This window comes from Chaetodon auriga, chromosome 11 (genome assembly GCF_051107435.1).
Source record: "Chaetodon auriga isolate fChaAug3 chromosome 11, fChaAug3.hap1, whole genome shotgun sequence".
Lineage (NCBI taxonomy): Eukaryota > Metazoa > Chordata > Actinopteri > Chaetodontiformes > Chaetodontidae > Chaetodon > Chaetodon auriga.
Genome location: NC_135084.1, coordinates 20,633,875 through 20,653,286, shown reverse-complemented (window position 1 = coordinate 20,653,286; position 19,412 = coordinate 20,633,875). Strand labels below are relative to the sequence as shown.

The 19,412-nt window shown below is 41.0% G+C and overlaps 3 protein-coding genes across 5 annotated transcripts in view; 2 read left to right on the top strand and 1 right to left on the bottom strand.

Moving 5' to 3' along the window:
- Window positions 1-577: 577 nt before the first annotated feature.
- On the top strand, window positions 578-5,424 carry LOC143328168 (SLC35A4 upstream open reading frame protein-like). The gene is made up of 3 exons (XM_076743157.1): window positions 578-623; window positions 2,421-2,519; window positions 2,686-5,424. Exons 1-3 carry the CDS (start codon window positions 609-611, stop codon window positions 2,881-2,883), a joined length of 312 nt encoding a protein of 103 aa, XP_076599272.1. The 5' UTR covers window positions 578-608; the 3' UTR covers window positions 2,884-5,424.
- On the bottom strand, window positions 5,375-8,964 carry cd74b (CD74 molecule, major histocompatibility complex, class II invariant chain b). Of its 2 annotated transcripts, none has more exons than XM_076743155.1 (8): window positions 8,845-8,964; window positions 8,652-8,737; window positions 7,223-7,416; window positions 7,059-7,135; window positions 6,841-6,871; window positions 6,498-6,710; window positions 6,220-6,268; window positions 5,375-5,992 (listed from the first exon to the last, which is right to left on the bottom strand). In XM_076743155.1, the coding sequence occupies exons 2-7, from the start codon at window positions 8,723-8,725 to the stop codon at window positions 6,240-6,242; spliced, it is 618 nt and encodes a 205-aa protein (XP_076599270.1). In that variant the 5' UTR covers window positions 8,726-8,737; window positions 8,845-8,964; the 3' UTR covers window positions 5,375-5,992; window positions 6,220-6,239. The 2 variants fall into 2 exon arrangements, with proteins under 2 accessions (XP_076599270.1, XP_076599271.1); XM_076743156.1 differs by having other exon boundaries at window positions 5,829-5,993; window positions 6,231-6,268.
- Window positions 8,965-10,448: 1,484 nt separating this feature from the next.
- Window positions 10,449-19,412, top strand: part of srbd1 (S1 RNA binding domain 1) — a 117,153-nt gene continuing 108,189 nt past the window's right edge. The window contains exons 1-9 of one of the 2 annotated variants that reach the window (XM_076743807.1): window positions 10,449-10,532; window positions 11,035-11,099; window positions 11,334-11,736; window positions 11,994-12,233; window positions 12,347-12,513; window positions 12,875-12,992; window positions 13,144-13,282; window positions 13,421-13,517; window positions 13,691-13,877. In XM_076743807.1, the coding sequence (XP_076599922.1) occupies window positions 11,035-11,099; window positions 11,334-11,736; window positions 11,994-12,233; window positions 12,347-12,513; window positions 12,875-12,992; window positions 13,144-13,282; window positions 13,421-13,517; window positions 13,691-13,877 (1,416 nt within the window). In that variant the 5' untranslated portion in view covers window positions 10,449-10,532. The remainder of the gene's footprint in view (window positions 10,533-11,034; window positions 11,100-11,333; window positions 11,737-11,993; window positions 12,234-12,346; window positions 12,514-12,874; window positions 12,993-13,143; window positions 13,283-13,420; window positions 13,518-13,690; window positions 13,878-19,412) is intronic. The other variant, XM_076743808.1, reaches the window with a different exon arrangement.

Sequence of the window (19,412 nt, the reverse complement as noted above, 5' to 3'; positions counted from 1 at the left end):
CTATTGGACAATAACTGAATCTGAGGTGTATACTAACATTTTAATGCAGCATATGGCCTATTCAATAATAACAGGATGAAGTGCTTGATCTGAGACATTTTGCAATATGGTGGGAATATTGACAGTTTCAAAACATGTGGAGGTGGGTGGAAATACAACCAGTGTTGCAGAATCTGCTTTGCAAAACACAATATTGCCACTATTGAATAACATCAGACTGTCTAGGGTCACTCGTGTATTATATTTGCTATGTCCATTGAAACTTGAAATTTGGTCTTTAGTTAAATTTAAGGATAATGTGAGCTGGTTTTTGCCTGTGTGAAAATGATTGTTCAATAATAATAAGCCTGAAAGAGCATTCACACATACAATATATTCTTATTTTTACGAGCAAGACAGTCTTTTGAAAGTTTTTTCTTATTATTCTTATTATTTTTACTCTTTCTTAATTAAAGTTATTAGGCTACAAAGTGTGAAGAAAATGTAAAAACTGAGGCGGTTCCGTGATGTACCGGTGGAGGGCAGTCAGGTTCATTTTCAACAAAGCCAAAAGGAGAAGAAGAAGAAGAAGGAGGCGGAAGTATCAATACACTAACACAAGGGAAACTATGGCAGATGACAAGGTCGGCGTCCTCAACTTTTTACACTAACTTTACATCGTAGATAGGTGGTGTTATTATATTATTAGAACAACCCGCCTAACTTACAGCGTCATTCAGTAGTTATTCATTAGCGTTAGCTGCTAACGATATTTAGTAAAGTACCATAAACCAGGCTATCGCGCTGGTTGTCTTAGCTTAGTGAAAGCTAATTTACGTGTCAAGAAAGTTAGGTTAATGGTCTAGTTACCATAAGCACCTACATGAATGTAATTACGCTATACATTGGCTGTGTTTTAAACTGATTTATAGTGCTGTGAACACAAAAATATTAAGCTGTGAAAAGAAAAAATGAACTCATGTGTGACTGCTAATTGAACGTTAAACTGGCTGGCATAAGCTACTAGCTAACGTTAGCTAACTTGGTAACAACTTTGTAAAGTGTGTAAAAAAAATGAGGAGACAACCGGTTTGCAAACGAGGGAATCATGGCCTCTAAGCGTAATTGATCTCTAACTGTAAAAGAACCCCATCTTTCTAAATTATGCTAACGTTAGCCAAATTTAGATGGCAGTATTACAGTGTGTGCTAGCTGTTGTGGTGTTAGGTGAGATTCCCTGATTGTCTACCCCAACGCGGGACTATCCCCGGTCGGCACTCTCCCGCTAGCCAGACTATCGAGCCCACCGACATATAACGGAGCTAGTTATCTTTTTTATGAATTGACTTTGTCGTTACGTTTTAACAAGTGGTGGATAAATCCTCTTTCCGTTTCCGGTCAGTTAACGTCACATCACAGATACTCTTGAGTTCGCCATGCCTCTGGTTTGGTAGTACGATGTACTGTATCCTTCGTTCAGTATCTGTGGTAGTAGTTGTAGTAGTAGTAGTAGTTGTTGTTGTTGTTGTTGTAGGCCTAGTAATCAGGGATGGGCAAAGATACATCTAAAAGTATTCCCAAATACAATGCGAAGTACCCAGCATTAAAACAGCCTATAAGTGCACAACATTAACTGTGCATTTATGAAACAGCTAGAAATTATGGTAAAGTAATTATGAAACGGTTAGAAAATAAGGCTACAAGATGCACAGCAGTAACTGTATCTATTTCTAACAGTTACAGTGCTGGGTATTTTGCATTAGTGTTTTGAAATACTTTTATCTGTATCTTTGCCCATCACTGGTAACAATAATATCAACAAATGATAGGACTAATAATGATCACAACCCTTTCCTATAATACTTATACTAGTATGTTACCAATCACCTAACGTGAAATATAATCCGGCGGGATAGATCGTCTAAACCACCTGGGGCTACGCGTCCGTGAGCGAACTCAGTTGGGAGTCTCCGTCTATCTACCTTAGGTGAATTCGTTAACGCGACCTCTTAACCAAAGAAAATGGTCGATTAGGATAATAATAATAGTGTCTATTGTCTCTAACACAAAATTGAATTACCAAGAGGATTAGATGTAACTCGCAGACTTTGGCTTAACAGTAAAATCAAGTTTATTCCCAACATGCGGAAGTTTCAGTCAAAGGTAGCTTTGTTGTTGTTTGATGTTTTCCATTAATAAACGGGAAAATTGGGGCAACATAACTATTGAGTACACTAGCTGATAAATGGTCCATATTGGCGAGCATTTTTATCTTTGGTCATCGAAGTTAAAATGATCTGTTAATGTAAATGATTTTTTTTCTTGTTCCAATGTGTTGTAATACGCTTTTCAGTGTCTAGATTCGCTCTATGTTTTGGGAAACCCTGTTCAGGGACTCTAACCTGTTGCTTGTTTGTGTGTATCCTTGCATGGGTCTGCAGAGTCCTCTGGGCCAGCTCAAGGACCTGGTGGAGCTTAAGGACCAGCTGGAAGACATCCAGAGACGGGTGGAGGATGAGATACAGGCTGGGGTTCCTCCAGTAAGGCTCACACCGGCACTAATATGTACAAGCTCAGGTTACACAGCTTGGATTGTGCTCACAGGCCAGGCAGAATTATATGAAAACTGCTCATATGTAGATGTAGATATAAAGCCACTGGTCAGGCTAGTACCAGGTCTAATCTCTCCTCTGCTTTCCTCCTTAGGGAGGCAGTCTGCTGGCGTCTCCTTTCCTGAAGGGCTTTCTGGCCGGGTACATTGTTGCAAGGCTACGCTCCTCAGCGTTAATGGGTGTCGCTGTAGGAACATGCACAGGAATCTATGCAGCACAAAATTACGCCGTTCCCAACATTGAAAACACCGTCAAAGACTACATACGCAACCTGAGAGGAGGACAAAAATGAGATGAAAGGAGGAAAACTACCAGGAGGCAAGAATGGAGGGTGGAGGACGTCTTCAGGAGGAGGGTGCCAGTACAGCTGCACATGGGAACAGATTCAAAAGAGAAAAACCAAACAGTAGTTAGTTATTTTCACCTCCCACATGGGTGAGTAAAAATAATTCTAAAGTAGAAAGCCAACTTAAGAGAATGATTATTTGTTATTCAGTCGAAGCATATTCATCTGATAGAGCAATAGTGCAATAGAGCAAACTAATATGAGCGTGGAAAGGATTTCAACTCAGTTACGTTAAACACAGGACACTTTCTAATATGGTCACTGATTGAACTTTAAACAAAGTGTTGCCTGTAATAGAATCTTCATAGCTGCTATAATTGATTTCCGACCTCAACCCTGTGAGGTCCACAAGGAGAAATTCTAATTCAATATTGTCTGTGTTTATGGACCATTTTCCCATGTTTTAGTGTCTAAGTGGCTAACGGGGACGGCAGTGTTTGAAATTCATCCAGCGGTGAGCGAGAGTGCTGCAATCTAAACCCTGTGGGTGCCCCATCAGTGTACGCCCACTAAAAGTGTTTGTTTTTGCCACTGACAGGCTCAGATTGTTATTCTAAGTGTCTGACATCATTATGGAAAGGATCCCTACAAAGACGGACCTTTTTTTTAAGAGAACAATCCTTTTTGTTTAACCGGAAACAGCCGCTGTAGTGCTCTCACCAAAGCCACCACACTCTTTTCCTGCTCTGGCAAATTGAGAGTTTTAGAAATGTGTCGCCTTCGTTTTTGTCTTCTGCCCTCTAGTGGTCAGAAATCAATCATAGCAGCCTTTACTAATTTACACTTATTTACTCAGGGGGTGACAGCATGTAAAATAGTCTCATCTCACATCTCATGGTGCTCTTCAGTGTCAAGCCTGTCTGAACCCGTTATGGTTCCTGTTATTTTTAACGTTGTTTGCAGGTGTTAGAGCAAAGTTTGTGTTGTGGTATGATGTGTCAACAAGCCCCCCTGAGATTCTAGGTCAATTTTTCCCTTGGTATACCTTTTTATTTTTTAAATTACAGTCCTCATCTCTGTAGAGGGTCATGAAAAATAACATAGGTTTTCATTTTCTTTGTAATTGTAAAAATGACTCTAAAAATGACACTCCATTAAGAAATAAGGAAAATTACTCCCTTAAAGGAATGTAATATTTCTCTGTGTGTTGCACCTCTCACTAAAATCAGTCATCCAGACTTCAGTCTGCTGGAGAACAGTTAGCTGACTCTCAAAGGATAAAGTATGCCAAAGTGGAATTTTGTGTAAAGATTTAGTTTTAATTGCACTCGGGAGATTTCACAGAACAGGGAAGTGTTTATTAGAGTATTTTGTGTAAGATATATATTAAGAGTGCCTACTCTGGTCTGGACTTGATATCATCTCATGCCATGTGTGCAATAGCCCTTCCTGATGGGATCTGGCTGCCTACTTCATATGCTGGAAACTGGTTCATCATTTGCACTTGTATGACTTGTACAGATTTAAAACTGTTATTTTGTCTTCAGCCATCAATGATTTTGTTTTTTGTCCCGTAAATACCAAACCTGTCAAAGTGGTGTCAGCAGCGTGTTTTGATGAATTGTAAGATGTTTTTCCTTTTTAAGGAAGAGAGATTTTAATTGTGAAATGTTATTATGTCCATAAACAATGCCGTTGCTGCAGGATGCTAATCTGACACCTGATGCAGACAGAAACACCTGGCAGACATGCGTTAGGACTTTAATTTAAAATGTTCTGGGCAGATATTTCACCTGAAAATGTATTTTTTTTGTAAGCTCATGATTGAAACCCAAAAATTTGGTTTCTAGCTTGTAAGCTTTTGTGTAACAATGCTGCACAAAATGATTGAAATACAGTCATATATTTCACAGCAAGTTTCAACCAGATTAACACCACAGCTCCTCTAAAACTATACTGTTTGATACACGTAAACACTACGGTACACAGATGTGAGAAGGAAAAACTTTGTTTCTCAAACTGTTTCAAGACACGTTAAGCTCCACTAAGATCGTTTTTAAGATGCAACATCATTGCTGCTGTTGAAAAGCCATAAAGAAGAAGCATATCTGAGGTCAGATTGAGGTTGTGCTCACTGTAGTTTTTCTCTGACTGGGTGGTGTGTTAGAAAACGACATGTACTGTACGTTTGGTAACTGGAACCCAGAAACAACTTGTGCCTATTGACAATCATTGTGTTGCTGTCTTTGTACTGCATGCTCTTACTTTCTTAATTGCCTGTCTGTTATGCTTTTGCATGTTTTCTCTTGTTTTTAAGTAATACCTCTCTTTTAAGACCTGATATTCTGTGGAATAAACAATATGGTGGGTCAATTGATGGTTTATCTCACCGGCTAATGTGTCTCATCATCATGGGTTTTCACTCCTGCACGTCAGTGTAGCAGTATTCAACAGTTTGAAATCCCATTGTATCATTGTAAAAGGAAACGACCGAAACTGTCTTTTTAGAATTTTATTTGGGTAGTTCAAATAAATGGGGAAAATACAGTTTACAGTTGTGTCATTTTTATTGGTTTCTCAAATGTGTGCCAGTATTTCTTTAATGAGTTTCAAAACACTCAGGTGACCACACTGTTTATCAGAATGTGTTTTTGTAAAGGGGCAGTGGGCTGATTGCTTTCATTGCCAATACTTAACTTTCAATAAATATATATTAAAAATATGAATATTTAATCATTACCATCTGCCCACACTCCATTGAATTGCCCCTTGGCCCACGCTGTTATCTTCAATTCACTTTGCAAGCTTCCTACATAAAAAATTGTTTTTTTTTTAGCAAACTAACCTGCTACTAATAAAATATCACAAGTTTACAACACAAATCATTAACCTTTACTACCCATTTAAAAAAAAAATGAAAAATTGAGTTGCAATAAGGTCATAAGATGATAGCAAGCAGATAAATGGTTTTAATTTGGTAATTTCTCAGCAGTTTAGAAAACCCCATTAGCTTAACAAGCACCACAGATATGATGGGTACGGTAAGTTGGCAAAGTTGTAGCAAAGTCATGATTTGGACTCCACCGTCGCTGGTCTCTGGAGCAGATTTCATCAGCTTCAGTTGCCCAGAAAAAAAGACAAAATCCAGTTAATTCAAAGCTTTAGCAACAACACCAAATAATTTCCCTTTAAAAACGTCCCTTTCCAAAAATGTGTAAATATTCAAAACTGCATTAAAATAAATTACAGAGGCACAAATCACATCCTCCATACAGTGCTACTCAGATATTTATATACGACTACTTACATAGGGAATCAGAGGACCACCAAATATGTACTCACCACAGTATCAGGCATTAATATCAGTCAGCGAAAACGTTGCTCAGGCTGCCTACAAACACAGAAACATTCTGTCTACCACACTGTAGCTTAAATTCCAAAACAATCATTATTTTTACCACAGAAATGATTTTTTAATTCTGCAGCAAAGTGCAATCAGTGATGGACAACAATGGAATGTCATATTTCAGATCTTTTAAATACACTTAAGGGCAATATTTAATATACAATTGTCAAAATCTTTTCTCAGTCTGACTCTGTGACCAGTTATCTCGCCTCACCTGTGAGAACAGGTTCACTGCAACTGCCCGAGTTCTTGTTCACAGAGCCAGGGACCGTCATGCCGTTGGCTGGGTTCACACACCAGCAGAGGCCCCCATAGCACTGCTTGGCCAGGTAGAGGCCGCGCTCGTCACAGCTGGGGCGGAAACCTGGCACCTGCACAGCCTTCAACCCTGCAGCCTCCAGCTGGCAGTCAGTGGCCTGCACATGCTCTGGGAGAGGGGAAGAGAGGCGTTAAATCACCTGCAATGACTGATTGTAGAAAACATATGAGGGAGAAAAAAGGATGTGTCACTGTCGATAGAGATGACTAATGAATATGCATATATATGTAGAACATACCTGGTTTTTCTGGGATGCCAGTGGAAGCCTCCTGCAAGACAATCAGTGAAACAAAACAGAGAAATGAGAAAAATCGGTGTCAGCATATTTACAGGCTGATGCTGAACAAAAATCTGTATCAAAAAGTTCAGTTTATGTAAAAAAAACTCATAAGATTTTTGAAACTCAAATTTTGATATGACTGTCAGCATCAAAATTCCAGTAATGCACTACTTTACCTCGTCCACGGAGTCATCCATCAGCGCAGGAAGGGCCTTCATGGGCACATGCATCCTCACAGGAACAGCATCTACAACTAGACAGAGGGACGGTGTGTGTGAGAGGCAGCGATCAGCACCACATTCGGCTATATACCACCTGGTGTCAGTGTATCTGTCCTTACCTGAGCTGAATTTGGCCCCCTGACCAGATCTTCCCCTCGTCAGCTCAGTCTTCAGGTTGTCGTTCTGCTCCTCCAGGGATCTGATGTCGCTCCTCTGGCTGAGGAGGAAGTAGGCGATCATGGCCTGACCGGCAATCAGGACACAGGCCAACAGGGTCAAACCTGCCACCTTATAGGCCTTGGAGGAGCGGCCGCTGCAGAGCAAGAGGAGGAACACCTTTCATTTGGGGGAGTTGTTGGACATTTAAATGTTAAAATGGAGTCAGAGTGAAAATATAAAGACTAACTACGAGGACTAAGTCCTGTGAGGAAGGTGAAGAGAGAGGTAGATGTGAAGGTGAGGGAGCAGAAGAGAAAACAAAGCATGAGGAACTTCACTGAGGATGATGCTTGGCTGAGAGGAAACTCCCTGAAACAGAAATTCAGCCATGGTACATACTACACCCAGCACATCCCCACCCACCGAGCGATGGAATCACCTGTTGCCAAGCAGACACTGACGGGAAAGCTCCTGGTTTTTTGTGTCCGCGTTTTTACCCGTTTTAAATGCGCAATTCAAAACCTCCTTTGGAAATTCACATTAATTTTAATGGTGTGTTCTCAGTAAACCTCAGCTAACAGGTGTGTCCATTCTGTAGTGACTTGACGCTAAAATCTTTCAATACAGTCGTTTTTTTCATTGAAGTGGTATTTACTGACAAAAACAAAATACATGAAAAAATATGCACAAGGACATCCCATCCCAAAGTCTGCACCCTTGTTTTTGCAAATCTTACTTCCTTGTCCACACCTCTGCGCATACTTTGCATGATCGTTGACAATAGTTGACTTCCGGTGAGTGTTTTGATTGATTTTTCTTGCTTTTCACACAGCCATTTGTTTACATTCAGTTACTTAACCGTTCAGTTTGATTGAATAAGTGTCTGCTAATTGATTTAATTGGCAATGAATGGAAATCAGTGGCTGATTGGAAGGTAGAAAATATGCATTGAAAGCACTGTGATTCACAAAGAGGTTGCCTGTAAATTAAAATATATACAGTTTGTCATGGGTGGAAAAATGAGGCAAAAACAGACTGACTATATGGCCCCCCATGTTAGGATGGCCCAGAAAGATACCAGAATAAATAGCCGTGGGTGTGGGGAGGTGCCCATAGAGGATTCCCATGAACAGGATCCACAGTGTTGTGCTACACCCCTGCAGTTTGTTGTAAATTAGATAAATTATGAATAATCGTTCATATGGTTTGGTTCCACCAACACAACACACACACAAAAGAATTTGAGAGAATTTAGATTATTTCTCAGTTGCTAACACCCACTTCAGGGACCTTATTAACAGAGAATAGTTGACTTTGTAGGACCAGCTTTTTGGTCTCGGTCTTGGGACCTCATAAAGATGGACAAACAAGTGGAAACACAGTCCTTACTTCTGTGCTGATGGCACATTGATGGCTGCCTGACTTCCAATGAGAGGCTGGGTTTGGGTCTCGGGGTCCGACATCTTCACACAAACCTGTAAACACACACCCATACATGAGTGTTTAAACACAGAGAGTGTGACGCTACTCACAGGACAAAGCCCATACACACACTTACAGTAGTCACATACACATTACATACCTTATTTCAGGTCAGGTTTCAAGCTGTTTCACAAATCTCAGTGACAGACTTCAGCGAAGTTTTTACCTTTAAAGCTGACCTGAAGCTGAAGGAACTGAAAGCGACTGGCTGGAAAAACCCACTCGCGCTCAACCTGAACAACCAAATTCTGCTCTGACTGCGTTTCTTTCAAACTGAATTTCTGATTGGTTCCTCTTGTTTACGCGTCATCTGTTACCAGGGGCAGAGTATAAGGCTGTTTAGTGATCACGAAACAGTTGTTTGAGAGCTTTTTGGTATCTTTATATATCTGCATGTTGTTAGAGTCTGTGATTAATGACATTTTTGATGACAGATAATAACATGATGACACAGCAATTAATAGGAAATGAATTAAATTTGTAAGAATTCAAAGAGATAACTGAAGCCATAGTGGATAAATGTACCATGGGTTATAAATTTACCGTAGTATATTATAGATAATTGATGTATTAATATTATTTTTATTTGTATTTTGATATTAGTGATATTGTCTTTTTAATTTCAAGTTCTGCCATTATGTCTGGGTGGGGGATTTTATTACATCTGTAGTGAGATTTCTGCACTGCAGGTTCCTGTTTATGACCTAAACACTAAAATCAAAATATCTTTATGACATAATTCTCTTCCTAACCCATGACCCAGTTTTAGATCACAAACCTCAGATTTAGACAGTTATTATCATGTCTTTTCCATGGAGGAAGTGCCCGAAGGATTATACAGAAATAAGGATAGACTTTGTTCATACTTTTATATACCTCTGACGTAACACATGCTCATCATCTCATCTGCTCTGATCTTTCCTTCTACAATTCTGAATATCTATTCCAAGTGTGTATGTGTACATATTTGTAAATTCTGTGTACATGCTGGCCTTGCAGGTTTGTTAGATCTACTGAATTAATTCAGTGAGCAACATTTCTTTAAACAAAGCTAATGAAACTTTAGCAGAAACTGCTCCACAATTATAGGAAATTTGACCTAGACTAGTCCAAACATCTGATGGATACTAAATAGGCAATCATGTAAGTACTGAGCAAACACAAGTGTTCAGGTTTTTATTTGTTTTGTCTTTGACTTCTGAGGAAGAAGAAGTTACATCAAATGGAGATACGATAGAAAATTGACGTTTGAGAAGTGATAGCTAATTAAAGGAAGTGAAAGCCCAGTGGGGGCCACAGGGGAATGCAGTGATACAGTTGACAGATTACAGTAAGTCAAAAACAGTTTCCTTATAATCTCGGTCAAACACAAAGATACTGTATGTACTTTCAGCAATGCACAGGGATTGGTTATAAGTTATAAGTTATAACAAAGTTGCCCTGTCATCTTGTTTGAGTTCTTTTTCAGGTGGAAAATAAGGATATGAGCAGGCGATGCTGATTTTAAAATCACAATTTTAGTAATCTTGGGGCTTGGAGTGAAACCAAAGTGTGAGACATTTTTTAATGCCAATCGACTGCAATATCCTCCAATCCAGTCGGTGGCGATAAGGAGCCCGCTAGCTTACTTCCACCAAAGAGGAAGAAGATACAGCCAAGTTTTTCCCCTTTAAGACTTTTGCCTGTTGTCATTGGTTGATCCTGGACTGTTGCAGGAAGCACCCGTTCCCACCTCACTAGCTACGACTTCCAACGGAATACTCGCAAACAATTTGAGCATTTTCGAAGGTATGAAAGTACAGAGGGTTGTTAATCTTAATGCCACGCGGGGACACAGTATCATAAATGAATATGCCGCGCTGTCGCTGCATTTAGCCAGCCAGCTTTGCTAGCGTCAGCGTGAAGCGCCAAATTTGAAATAGCAGCTAACAGCTAGCTAGGTAGCCCAAAGTTGTTCATGATAGCTAGCAAACTTTTAGAAGTTCATGTCTGCTTCAGCAAATTAAACGTTGGTCCTAAAGTTCGCACAAATTAAATGTTCTTGCTCTCTGTTTAATTGAATTTGCTGGGTAACGACACACTGTATAGCGTTTGCTAGCTAACCTGTGGGTTACCTTTAACTAACTAACGTTACACTTTTACCAACGATAACATTTTCAGTTTCTGACGACAGTTTAACATTATGTATTATTATTACCACCTTTATTGGGTCAGTTATCTAAATGATGTGATTTTAATGGTACGGATTTGGTGTTACGCTAGCTAGCTACCTAAACACCTTGTCTTACAGATGATGCGAAAACCCCGAGCAGCAACTGCCAAAGCTGTAGAGTACAGAGACATGGACTCCGACCTGTGAGTGATTTTTCATTCATTCATTCATTCATTCATTCATTCATTCATTCATTTATTCATTCGTTTTCTGTACTGGCTATACTCATCTTGTTGGACTGTGCAAATAACAATGTCTAATCCATTAGAGAGGCTAGCCTGTATTTACAATCATGAACAAGTTTAGCAGAAAGAGCTATTCTCCCTTCTCTAAAAGGAATTAGCTGATTTTCCATTTTGTTCCTTCTTTGCCATCAGGTCATTTACCCAAACAGTCAGTAGTGACGAGAATAGTGAGGAATGGAGGCCACCAGAACCAAAACCAAAAGCCCCCAGCAAGACTGCCAGAGACCCTGCTGCAGGGGAGAAGAAGGCACCTGCTAAGAGAACTGCAAAACCAAAGGAGCCAAAAGCACCCAAACAACCTAAAGCTCCCAAAGTGCCTAAAGATCCAAAGCCGAGGGCACCACGCAAACCTGCAGCAGAGCGAAAATCGCTGCCAGCTAAAGTTCTGAAGGATTCTGGTCCACATGCATTAGCTGGAACAAAGAGGAAAAAAAAATACGAGGGGAAGACGGATACAGATGGAGAAAACCAGACAGACTGTCCAGAGGGAGAGATGGCCAAAGAGAGTGGGCCAAGTGTCAGAATGAAGGAGGAGGTAACAATTAATTTACTGCTTGTTCAGCCATAAATAAGTAAATTACATTTGAACTGTGCACTCCAAAATTGCTGCATGTAGAGCAGTCAGTTGAATAAATCTGGTTAGTTGTCTTTCTCTTTGTAACACTTTATATAAAGAAATTAAACCTTCATTTTGTTTATGGCTGATGTTACCCAAGTACATATCGCATCATTAATCTCTAATATTTTTCAATGCTTTTATCTTTATGTTTTTCTTTTGCTTTTTCCTCTTAGAGGCTGTCATTTATCGTGTCAGATGCCCATCAGACAGACAGATGGGCAGGCGAGGGGTCGTCATTTGCCGGCCTTATAGCAAAGAAAGAGAAAGTGGAAGAGGAGGACTTCACATTTGATGAGCCCTGTCAAAAGAAACAGAAGACCAGTGGTGCCTGCCTGGGACAACCAGCTGCTTTAGCATCGTCAAAAGCACAAACTCTGACAAATGAACTCAATATGAACTGGGACTTGATAGAGGTATTGTTGGATATGATGCTGTTTTTTATGTTTATGTTCTGTTCTGTTGTAAAGTTAATAATTAGCACTTCTATGACTGTGCTTTCTTACTTACATTTGTCCTTCGCCCTCAGCTGCTGTCCACCCTGGCATGTGTGGAGCAATGGGTGTGTGCAAATATCATTGCGCTGCTTCGTGAGGAGAACACGGTGCCGTTCATGGTGCGATACCGCAAAGAAATGATTAACCACATGGACGCCGATGCCGTCAGAGACGTCCAGCTGGTGTATGAGGAGTTATGGTAGGCAAATGAAACGTCTCAAATTAAGCCAGAAAAAAGAAAGTAATGCACCTCATCACCCACTCATACCCTCACCAGCACTCATTAAATGAATGCAGTGGCTCATGCAGATAGAGTTTCTTATGTACAACTGTAGCCATGATCTGAGCAGGGTTTGGTTCATTATTTATTAATTGATATTGACCACTAGATGGTGCTAGTGGCCAAGCTTTGAGACCTGAAACGGCCTCAATTGGGGAGTGATTTTTTTTTATGTGTAAATGGGTATCACTTTATCTTTTGTGTGTGTCTGTGTGTGTTTGCACTACATATAATCTGTTTTTGTATGTTTGTGTGTGTGTGTGTGTGTGTGTCTCTTCAGCTCTCTAGCTAAGAAAACCCAGTCTGTGATTCAGACCCTGAAGAAGGATGGGGTTTTGACAACTGAACTGGAACAAAACCTGAGGAGCTGTCGATCAGCTGATGAGCTGGATCATGTGGTCAGAATCACATTTTTATATTAAGTAATAAATAAATAAATAAATAAGTAATAACTATCATTAAGATGTGATTTAATGTTATGTTGTAAAATTTGTATCCGCACTTTCGTCCACATCTCAGTCATCTCAGTACTTGTGTCTTTGTCTGTAGTATTCTCCCTATAAGAAAGGCAGTAAGCTGACAAAGGCTCGCCGGGCCAAAGCGCTGGGCCTTGAGGAGGCCACCTCTACACTGATGGACGCACCACACAGTCTGGATTTAAGGGCGTGGATAAAACCTGGTACTGAAGGTGAGACATAAACACACACACATCCACACATAGCTTTGAACAGAAACACAGAGGTTGTATTAACAATTTTAATGTCATCTAGAAACGACTTGCCTTCCTCAGAGCTCATTAAAAGTCCTGTGTTAATGTTTGTGTCAGGTCTGTCGTCGGTGGAAGAAGTGGCTACAGGTGTGGAGCATATCTTGGCTGATATGATCGCCAAAGACCCCGAGACACTCACCCATGTGAAAACATTGTGAGGAAATCCACACGCACATAGCATTTCAAATTTTTTGTGATGTTTGATTTTTGAATTTCATATAATGTGTGTTTCATAGATATTGGGACAGGGGAATATTTTACTCATTGCATCGATAACAACAGTGTCCTTCTCCTCTTTCCCTCTGTGTTTTTCTCTTGCTGTGTCAGGTGTGAGAACAGCTTTGTGACAATCCAGTCGTCTGTGTCCAAGACAGCACTAAAGGAAAAAGAGCAGGATAAATCTCTCCAAGGCCCCAAAAAACCAGGGGCCCAGCCAAGCAAAAGCAAGGACATTGACAAGTTCCATCTCTACTTTGACTTCACCTGCAATATCAAGAGCATCCAGTCCCATCAGGTAGTGAGACAGACCAGTTTTCAGTCTCATAGTATAAATAATGGCCATTGCCAATATTTAGAGGGCAGATATACAGTACTGATATCATTTTGTTGTTTTTTTGCATTTTCTGATAAAATACAATTAAATAATTAGAATGAATGAGATACAATTGCTGAACTTAAATGAACATTTATTTAACACTAATTTTATTGTCTGCATTATCTCTGTCTGCCAGTTAACTCAATCTCAAGCACTTTGTGGACCTATGAAAGGATAGATTTTTGTGGACCTACTGGGTCAGTTGACGCCTCCTGTAACGCTGTATGACAAATGGTTCATGGGTTATGAAAGAGTTCGGGGATTAATTATAGGGGACGAAGCTTGTGCTAGATTTTTGTGGACCGACTGAGTTGAATGATGCCTCCCGCAAGTATTTAGGCTGGCTATGAAAGGGGACGTGCCAAAATGGTTGTGTGTGTGTGTGTGTGTGTGTGTGTGTGTGTGTGTGTGTGTGTGTGCGTGTGTGTGTGTGTGTTTCTTTCTACAATTTCTGGTCATTTTACGTGAGTCCATTTAGAGGTTATGCACCTTTTTTGTTATAGCCCACTGCCACACGCCCCTTTTTTGTCAAATGGCATGAACAGTTTATCAGCTGTCCTTTGGCTGCTGACCAACCTTTCTCCAAACTCTACTGCAAGTATGTGAATCCATTTGGGAGTTACGTGCCTTTTTGTGATAGGCCACTCCCATTGCCATCCCCACCTTGTAGCCTGTTGATGTGAACACAAACGCACAACTTCACACAAGCACATGACCTCCGTGCTAAATTTCAGCCTCCTGTGGTGAAAACTCTGGGTGGGGAAATTTTAGCAGACTGACTGACCAACCGACAAAGTCAGCTACACAGCTGCTGGTTGCATCTAAAAAGTGACATTTTCATTCTTTTGGAAGACACATTTTTATTATGCTGACACTCCACTTTTTACCTCCATCTGGCTTTGCTCCCTCAAAATTAAAGCATCACCTTTTATAATATAACTAAGAGGCAAGTTAACAAAGCTTAAGAAAATACATATGAAATGAATAAACATGAAAGACAACAATTTATTCATATGCTGGACCATACGAGTGGTCATTTAATGTTGGATCGTGTGTTTTTAGTTGCCTGATACTCTCTGTCACACTCACACACACATACAAATGCACACCATCTGTTTGTGTTTGTGTCATTTCTGTCTGCCTCATGCGTGCCGCTTCTGAATGCTAGCCACGTCAGTCGCAGTTAGCCCTGTCTGAGCCTCCATATTTACCCCTCCTGTGCCCTGCTCTGCTTCCTCTGCACCCCCTCTGTCCCTCTAGTGACTAGTGGGTTACTCAGAGTTGGTCCCGGGCCTCATGTGTCACCACAGCTCCCATCACCCGCTGCCTCCCTGCCACACCACACTCTCTGGCAACCGTGCTCTGCCCTACAGTCATACAATCACACACACACACACGCCTGCGCACACACTTGCTCACACACAAGCACACCCTGCAAGTCCCCTCATTCTCTCCTCTTAACATATGTGACATGTCCCCTGCCGACATGCCATTGGATTAGGAAGCTTTGATTGACAGGCGCTCTCCTGTAGTGACAGCTACTGCTGCTGGGCCCACAGGCGGACAGAGGGCTGGGGCGAGGGAGTGGGGGTGGTAAAGGTAGGGAGAGAGTGAACAGATGAGCGACGCCGAGGTGCGTCCGTCACTTATCTCTCTTGCCTTGCTTGATCTGCCTCTCTCCCTCTTTCTCTGACTAAACCTCAGCCCTCCGTTCCACCCCACCCCTCCCCGCTCCCCCTCTCCAGTGTATGAGAGGCCTTTAATTCGATGACTCGCCTTTGTCATGGAGCGTTAATCCACAGGCTGCTGTGACCCTGCTAGCTGTCAGACTCCGGCTAAAATGAACCTTTTCTAGCCGTCAAGTTGTCGGGAAGGGGGAGCAGGTGGGAGATGTGTTTTGACAGGAGGCATGTGTGCGAACACACACTTTCCCATTTCCTTTATCACATTTTATTAAGCCCCAGCCCTGGCGGTTTGTTAAAGGAAAAGGATGGGGCATTGTATGACGAGAGCGACAGGGACATATTAGAGTTGGTCCAGTGAACATGCAAGTTCACCTCTAGATTGGAAATAACGCCCTGTGGAGGCAGACAAAGTGAAGTAAAAATGATATTACATTCTTAATACATGTAGTTCACAACAGATATGATACAGGAAATAAAGTTTGAGTTGAGGTATTGGCAAGTTTTAATTGAATAGACGAACAAAGGCAAATATATTATGTAAAGCCAGTAGTAAGACTTAAGAAGGATGAACATTCAGTGTTCATTGACTGCTTCAAATTCTCTTTGGGATTAAAAAGTGTGGGGCTGCGACAAATTCCTATTTTTAATTAATCTGCTAATATTAATTAATCATTTGTCTCTAAAATGCTTTCGATAATGTCATCAGATTGTTTTGTCGGATAAACCATCCAAAAACCAAAGACCTTAATTTTTCAATGACATAAGACAAAGAGCCCTAAAAAAGTATTTTTTATATTATGGAGAGTTATGGATTTATGTAAGAGTTTTATAAATACATCTAAAGTTGGTGTATAGATAGCTGTTGTATTCAGTATGTCCTAAAGCATGAAGCCATTTGACATATCGAGTTTAGATGCTTAGCTCTGATTTAATTCCGTCAGATTTGATTTGCGGCCTTCTGCGAAGGGTACGCATTTACCTTATAGCTATTAGCGGCCGGTACGCTCTTGAGTATGCCAGGGCGGATTTGTTGACTGTGCAGTGGGGTATTTTTAATGCGATTTGCGTTGTTATCAAACGGTAGTTTAACGCTCCAGTCTGGGGCTTGCCTGCAGAGGAGCTTCTGTAAATGCAGCTGTTTCATCAATTAAACACTCCTTTTTGATGGACAGGTGGAGAAAAACAAGTTTATTTCTACTGTCACACACACAAACACTCCTCATGTCCCACACGTGCGGAGGGTTTGTGGGTCTTAATGCCTTACAGGTCCTCAAAGGATGTGGTAACTTGGTGTTACTTCTTGTGGTACATGAGTGCAGTACAGAATGTCGTTAATGTAAAACTAATTATCCAAAGAATATGGAACAACACACAGTAGCTCTATTTTTGTTATGATGTTATTCAGTGACGTCCGTTTCAAGAATAAAGCCCCCAACACAAAATGTATTTGTTGTAGTTAAAATTATTCTAATTTGTACTGTTAATAATATTAAACATTTACAGCTGAGATTAAATAAAGCATTTAATAGAGCCAAGTTTTAAACTGAAGGGCTGTAACTGCCAGTTGAAATGCTTTTCCTCTCTCTCCGTCTTCTTCCTGATCTAGAGTTTGTTGTTGCACAAGCGGCAGTCAGGCTGCATGCCGTGTTGTGTTTGTTTTTGGACAGAACAAGAGAGAGTAAGAAGGACAGAAGGAGTCGCGAGTTCTCCCCGAGTGGTGTTTGTGTAGAAGATCAGTGTATCGTGCTGGACCGTGATCCCTTCTGGTGACTGATCCTCATTGATATTTAGAGAGTCAATATTTATCTTAAATCGTACTGTCTAAAGAGTAATGCTCACTTTATGTGGTTTACATTCCATATGCTTTACAGTTATAATTTCATTGTTTATTAACACTGTATGCAGCCGTGTTCAACTGTTTTACATGTACTGCTCTAAAACAGTACATTGTGTGCCATGTGTGTCAGGCAGGTTAAAAAGTGTGCAAGTCTGCTGTGTGTCAGTTTGTGTGTATCTTGTTTGTTTCTCCTTGATATGTCGGATGGATGGATGTGTTGATGATAGTATTCCTCTAAAGAAAGGGTGAGAGGGAGATGGAGACAGATAGAGAGAGGACAGCTGCTGGCTGGCTGCCCTCCCTTGGGGGCTGGCGGAAGGATGAAGGGGTATCGAGGAAAGACATTCTGTCTGGTCTTGTCAGAGTTTGGCCAGTACTTGGCTTTGTGTCACTTGTGGCCCAGCTAACACACAAACGCACGCTTCTCACTGTGTCTCACATCACCCTTCCTCTCAGATCACCCTCCGTCTTCCACCGGTGACCCAACCCAGGCAGAAACTAAGAGACGTGCAGACAGACGCTAGGTTATTTATCATCAGAGAGGACAGTGGCCAGCTACAGAGGGAAACAAGGACACAGATCGTATCACTGCTCCAGACGGACACATCTTTTAAACTTTGCTGGTGCATAGTTGCATTCACCACATGTAGGGTTTTGAGTTTTTTTTTGTCAGTTAAATTACAGGATGCGATGCAGCAGAGGTTTGGGTTAGGGTTAGTGGATTTGCAGCAGTGCTTATCTGTGTTGCCTTAAAATGTATGTTCATTATGGAGGCAGTAGATGGAAGGATAAGCTTTGGCAATAAAACCTGCATATTTTATTTATTCCTTAAGAAAAACAAACATGATTTAAATGACGTGTTATCCATGTGTCGTTGAGTTTTGTATAGACGGTCACATTTTTCTGTGTAGCTTCTATTGTTTTCTGTTGTCTTTCGGGTATTGTGACCATCAATAGGTCATTGCTTGGTGTGAGACTTAAAAAGTGCCATTTTTCTTGAATTTCTGAAAACAGTCAACATTGGTTTGTCAGTCATTTCTTATTTTTAGTTGATGTCATATCGGGTTTTTAAACTATTGTTCATCCTCACGTTCAACAAGCAGACAGCTTGCTAAGTGCAGGAAACGACGGAATCAGCCTGTGATGCTCGACATGTTTATGTCATTCTTCATTACACAAAATGATCTTAAAAAGATCAAATGTTGACCCCAGAACAAGGCGGCTTTGTATTGTAAGAATTCAGAAAGAAGTATTTGCCTCCCTCCTTCGACAGCATGTTAAACTTCAGTGCTTTGATGGAGATTGTTTGAGAAATCTCATCAGCCAGTGCGGCAGCCCAGGGCAGAAACATGCCAGCGGAGGAGAAATCTAACTTTTAATCATAATTCGAGCAAGCTCACTGCATTAATTCTTGCCTCTGCTATGCCATTAGCTGTGTTTTATGTTTTTATTTGTGTGTGTGCTGCATATGGTTGCAGCACGTCTGAGGGTGCTGCTGAGTGGTAATGGTTGTGGCACCACGTGTGTGGGTGTGGGTGGGGGGCAGGCCTCGCGGTCTCGGCGCTGATGGTGGCGTAGTGGTGGCATTTGTCAGCTCGCTTCTTCCGCTTGGTTTCCAGATTGACGTCTTGTTTCTTGGCCCTGTTCTGTGGCGGGCTAAAGGTTCCCTACTGAAAAGGTCAGACACTTACTACTGTTTGCTTAACAGCATGTAACAGTTCCTCTGAGGGGGGACCAGCACACAACAGGCCTGGCCACAGGATACACTGCTAGGCTCATCACTTTTACACGTGTGTGTGGAGAGTGGAAAGATTTTGTTTTTGTGCTTTTGAGGTTTTTTTTTTTTTAACATATGCGTTATATATACAGAAACTTTGTCTCAGCCAAACTAAGCCCTCTTTGCGCAAATGATGTTTTTAGTAAAAAATATTT

Coding starts and splice junctions, on each gene's coding strand:
- LOC143328168 (XM_076743157.1), top strand. Junction 2,520..2,685: donor TACAGGCTGGGGTTCCTCCA/GTAAGGCTCACA, acceptor TTTCCTCCTTAG/GGAGGCAGTCTGCTGGCGTC.
- cd74b (XM_076743155.1), bottom strand. CDS start 8,725: ATGTCGGACCCCGAGACCCAAACCCAGCCTCTCATTGGAAGTCAGGCA. Junction 7,417..8,651: donor AATGTGCCATCAGCACAGAA/GTAAGGACTGTG, acceptor CTTGCTCTGCAG/CGGCCGCTCCTCCAAGGCCT. Junction 6,872..7,058: donor TGGATGACTCCGTGGACGAG/GTAAAGTAGTGC, acceptor ATTGTCTTGCAG/GAGGCTTCCACTGGCATCCC.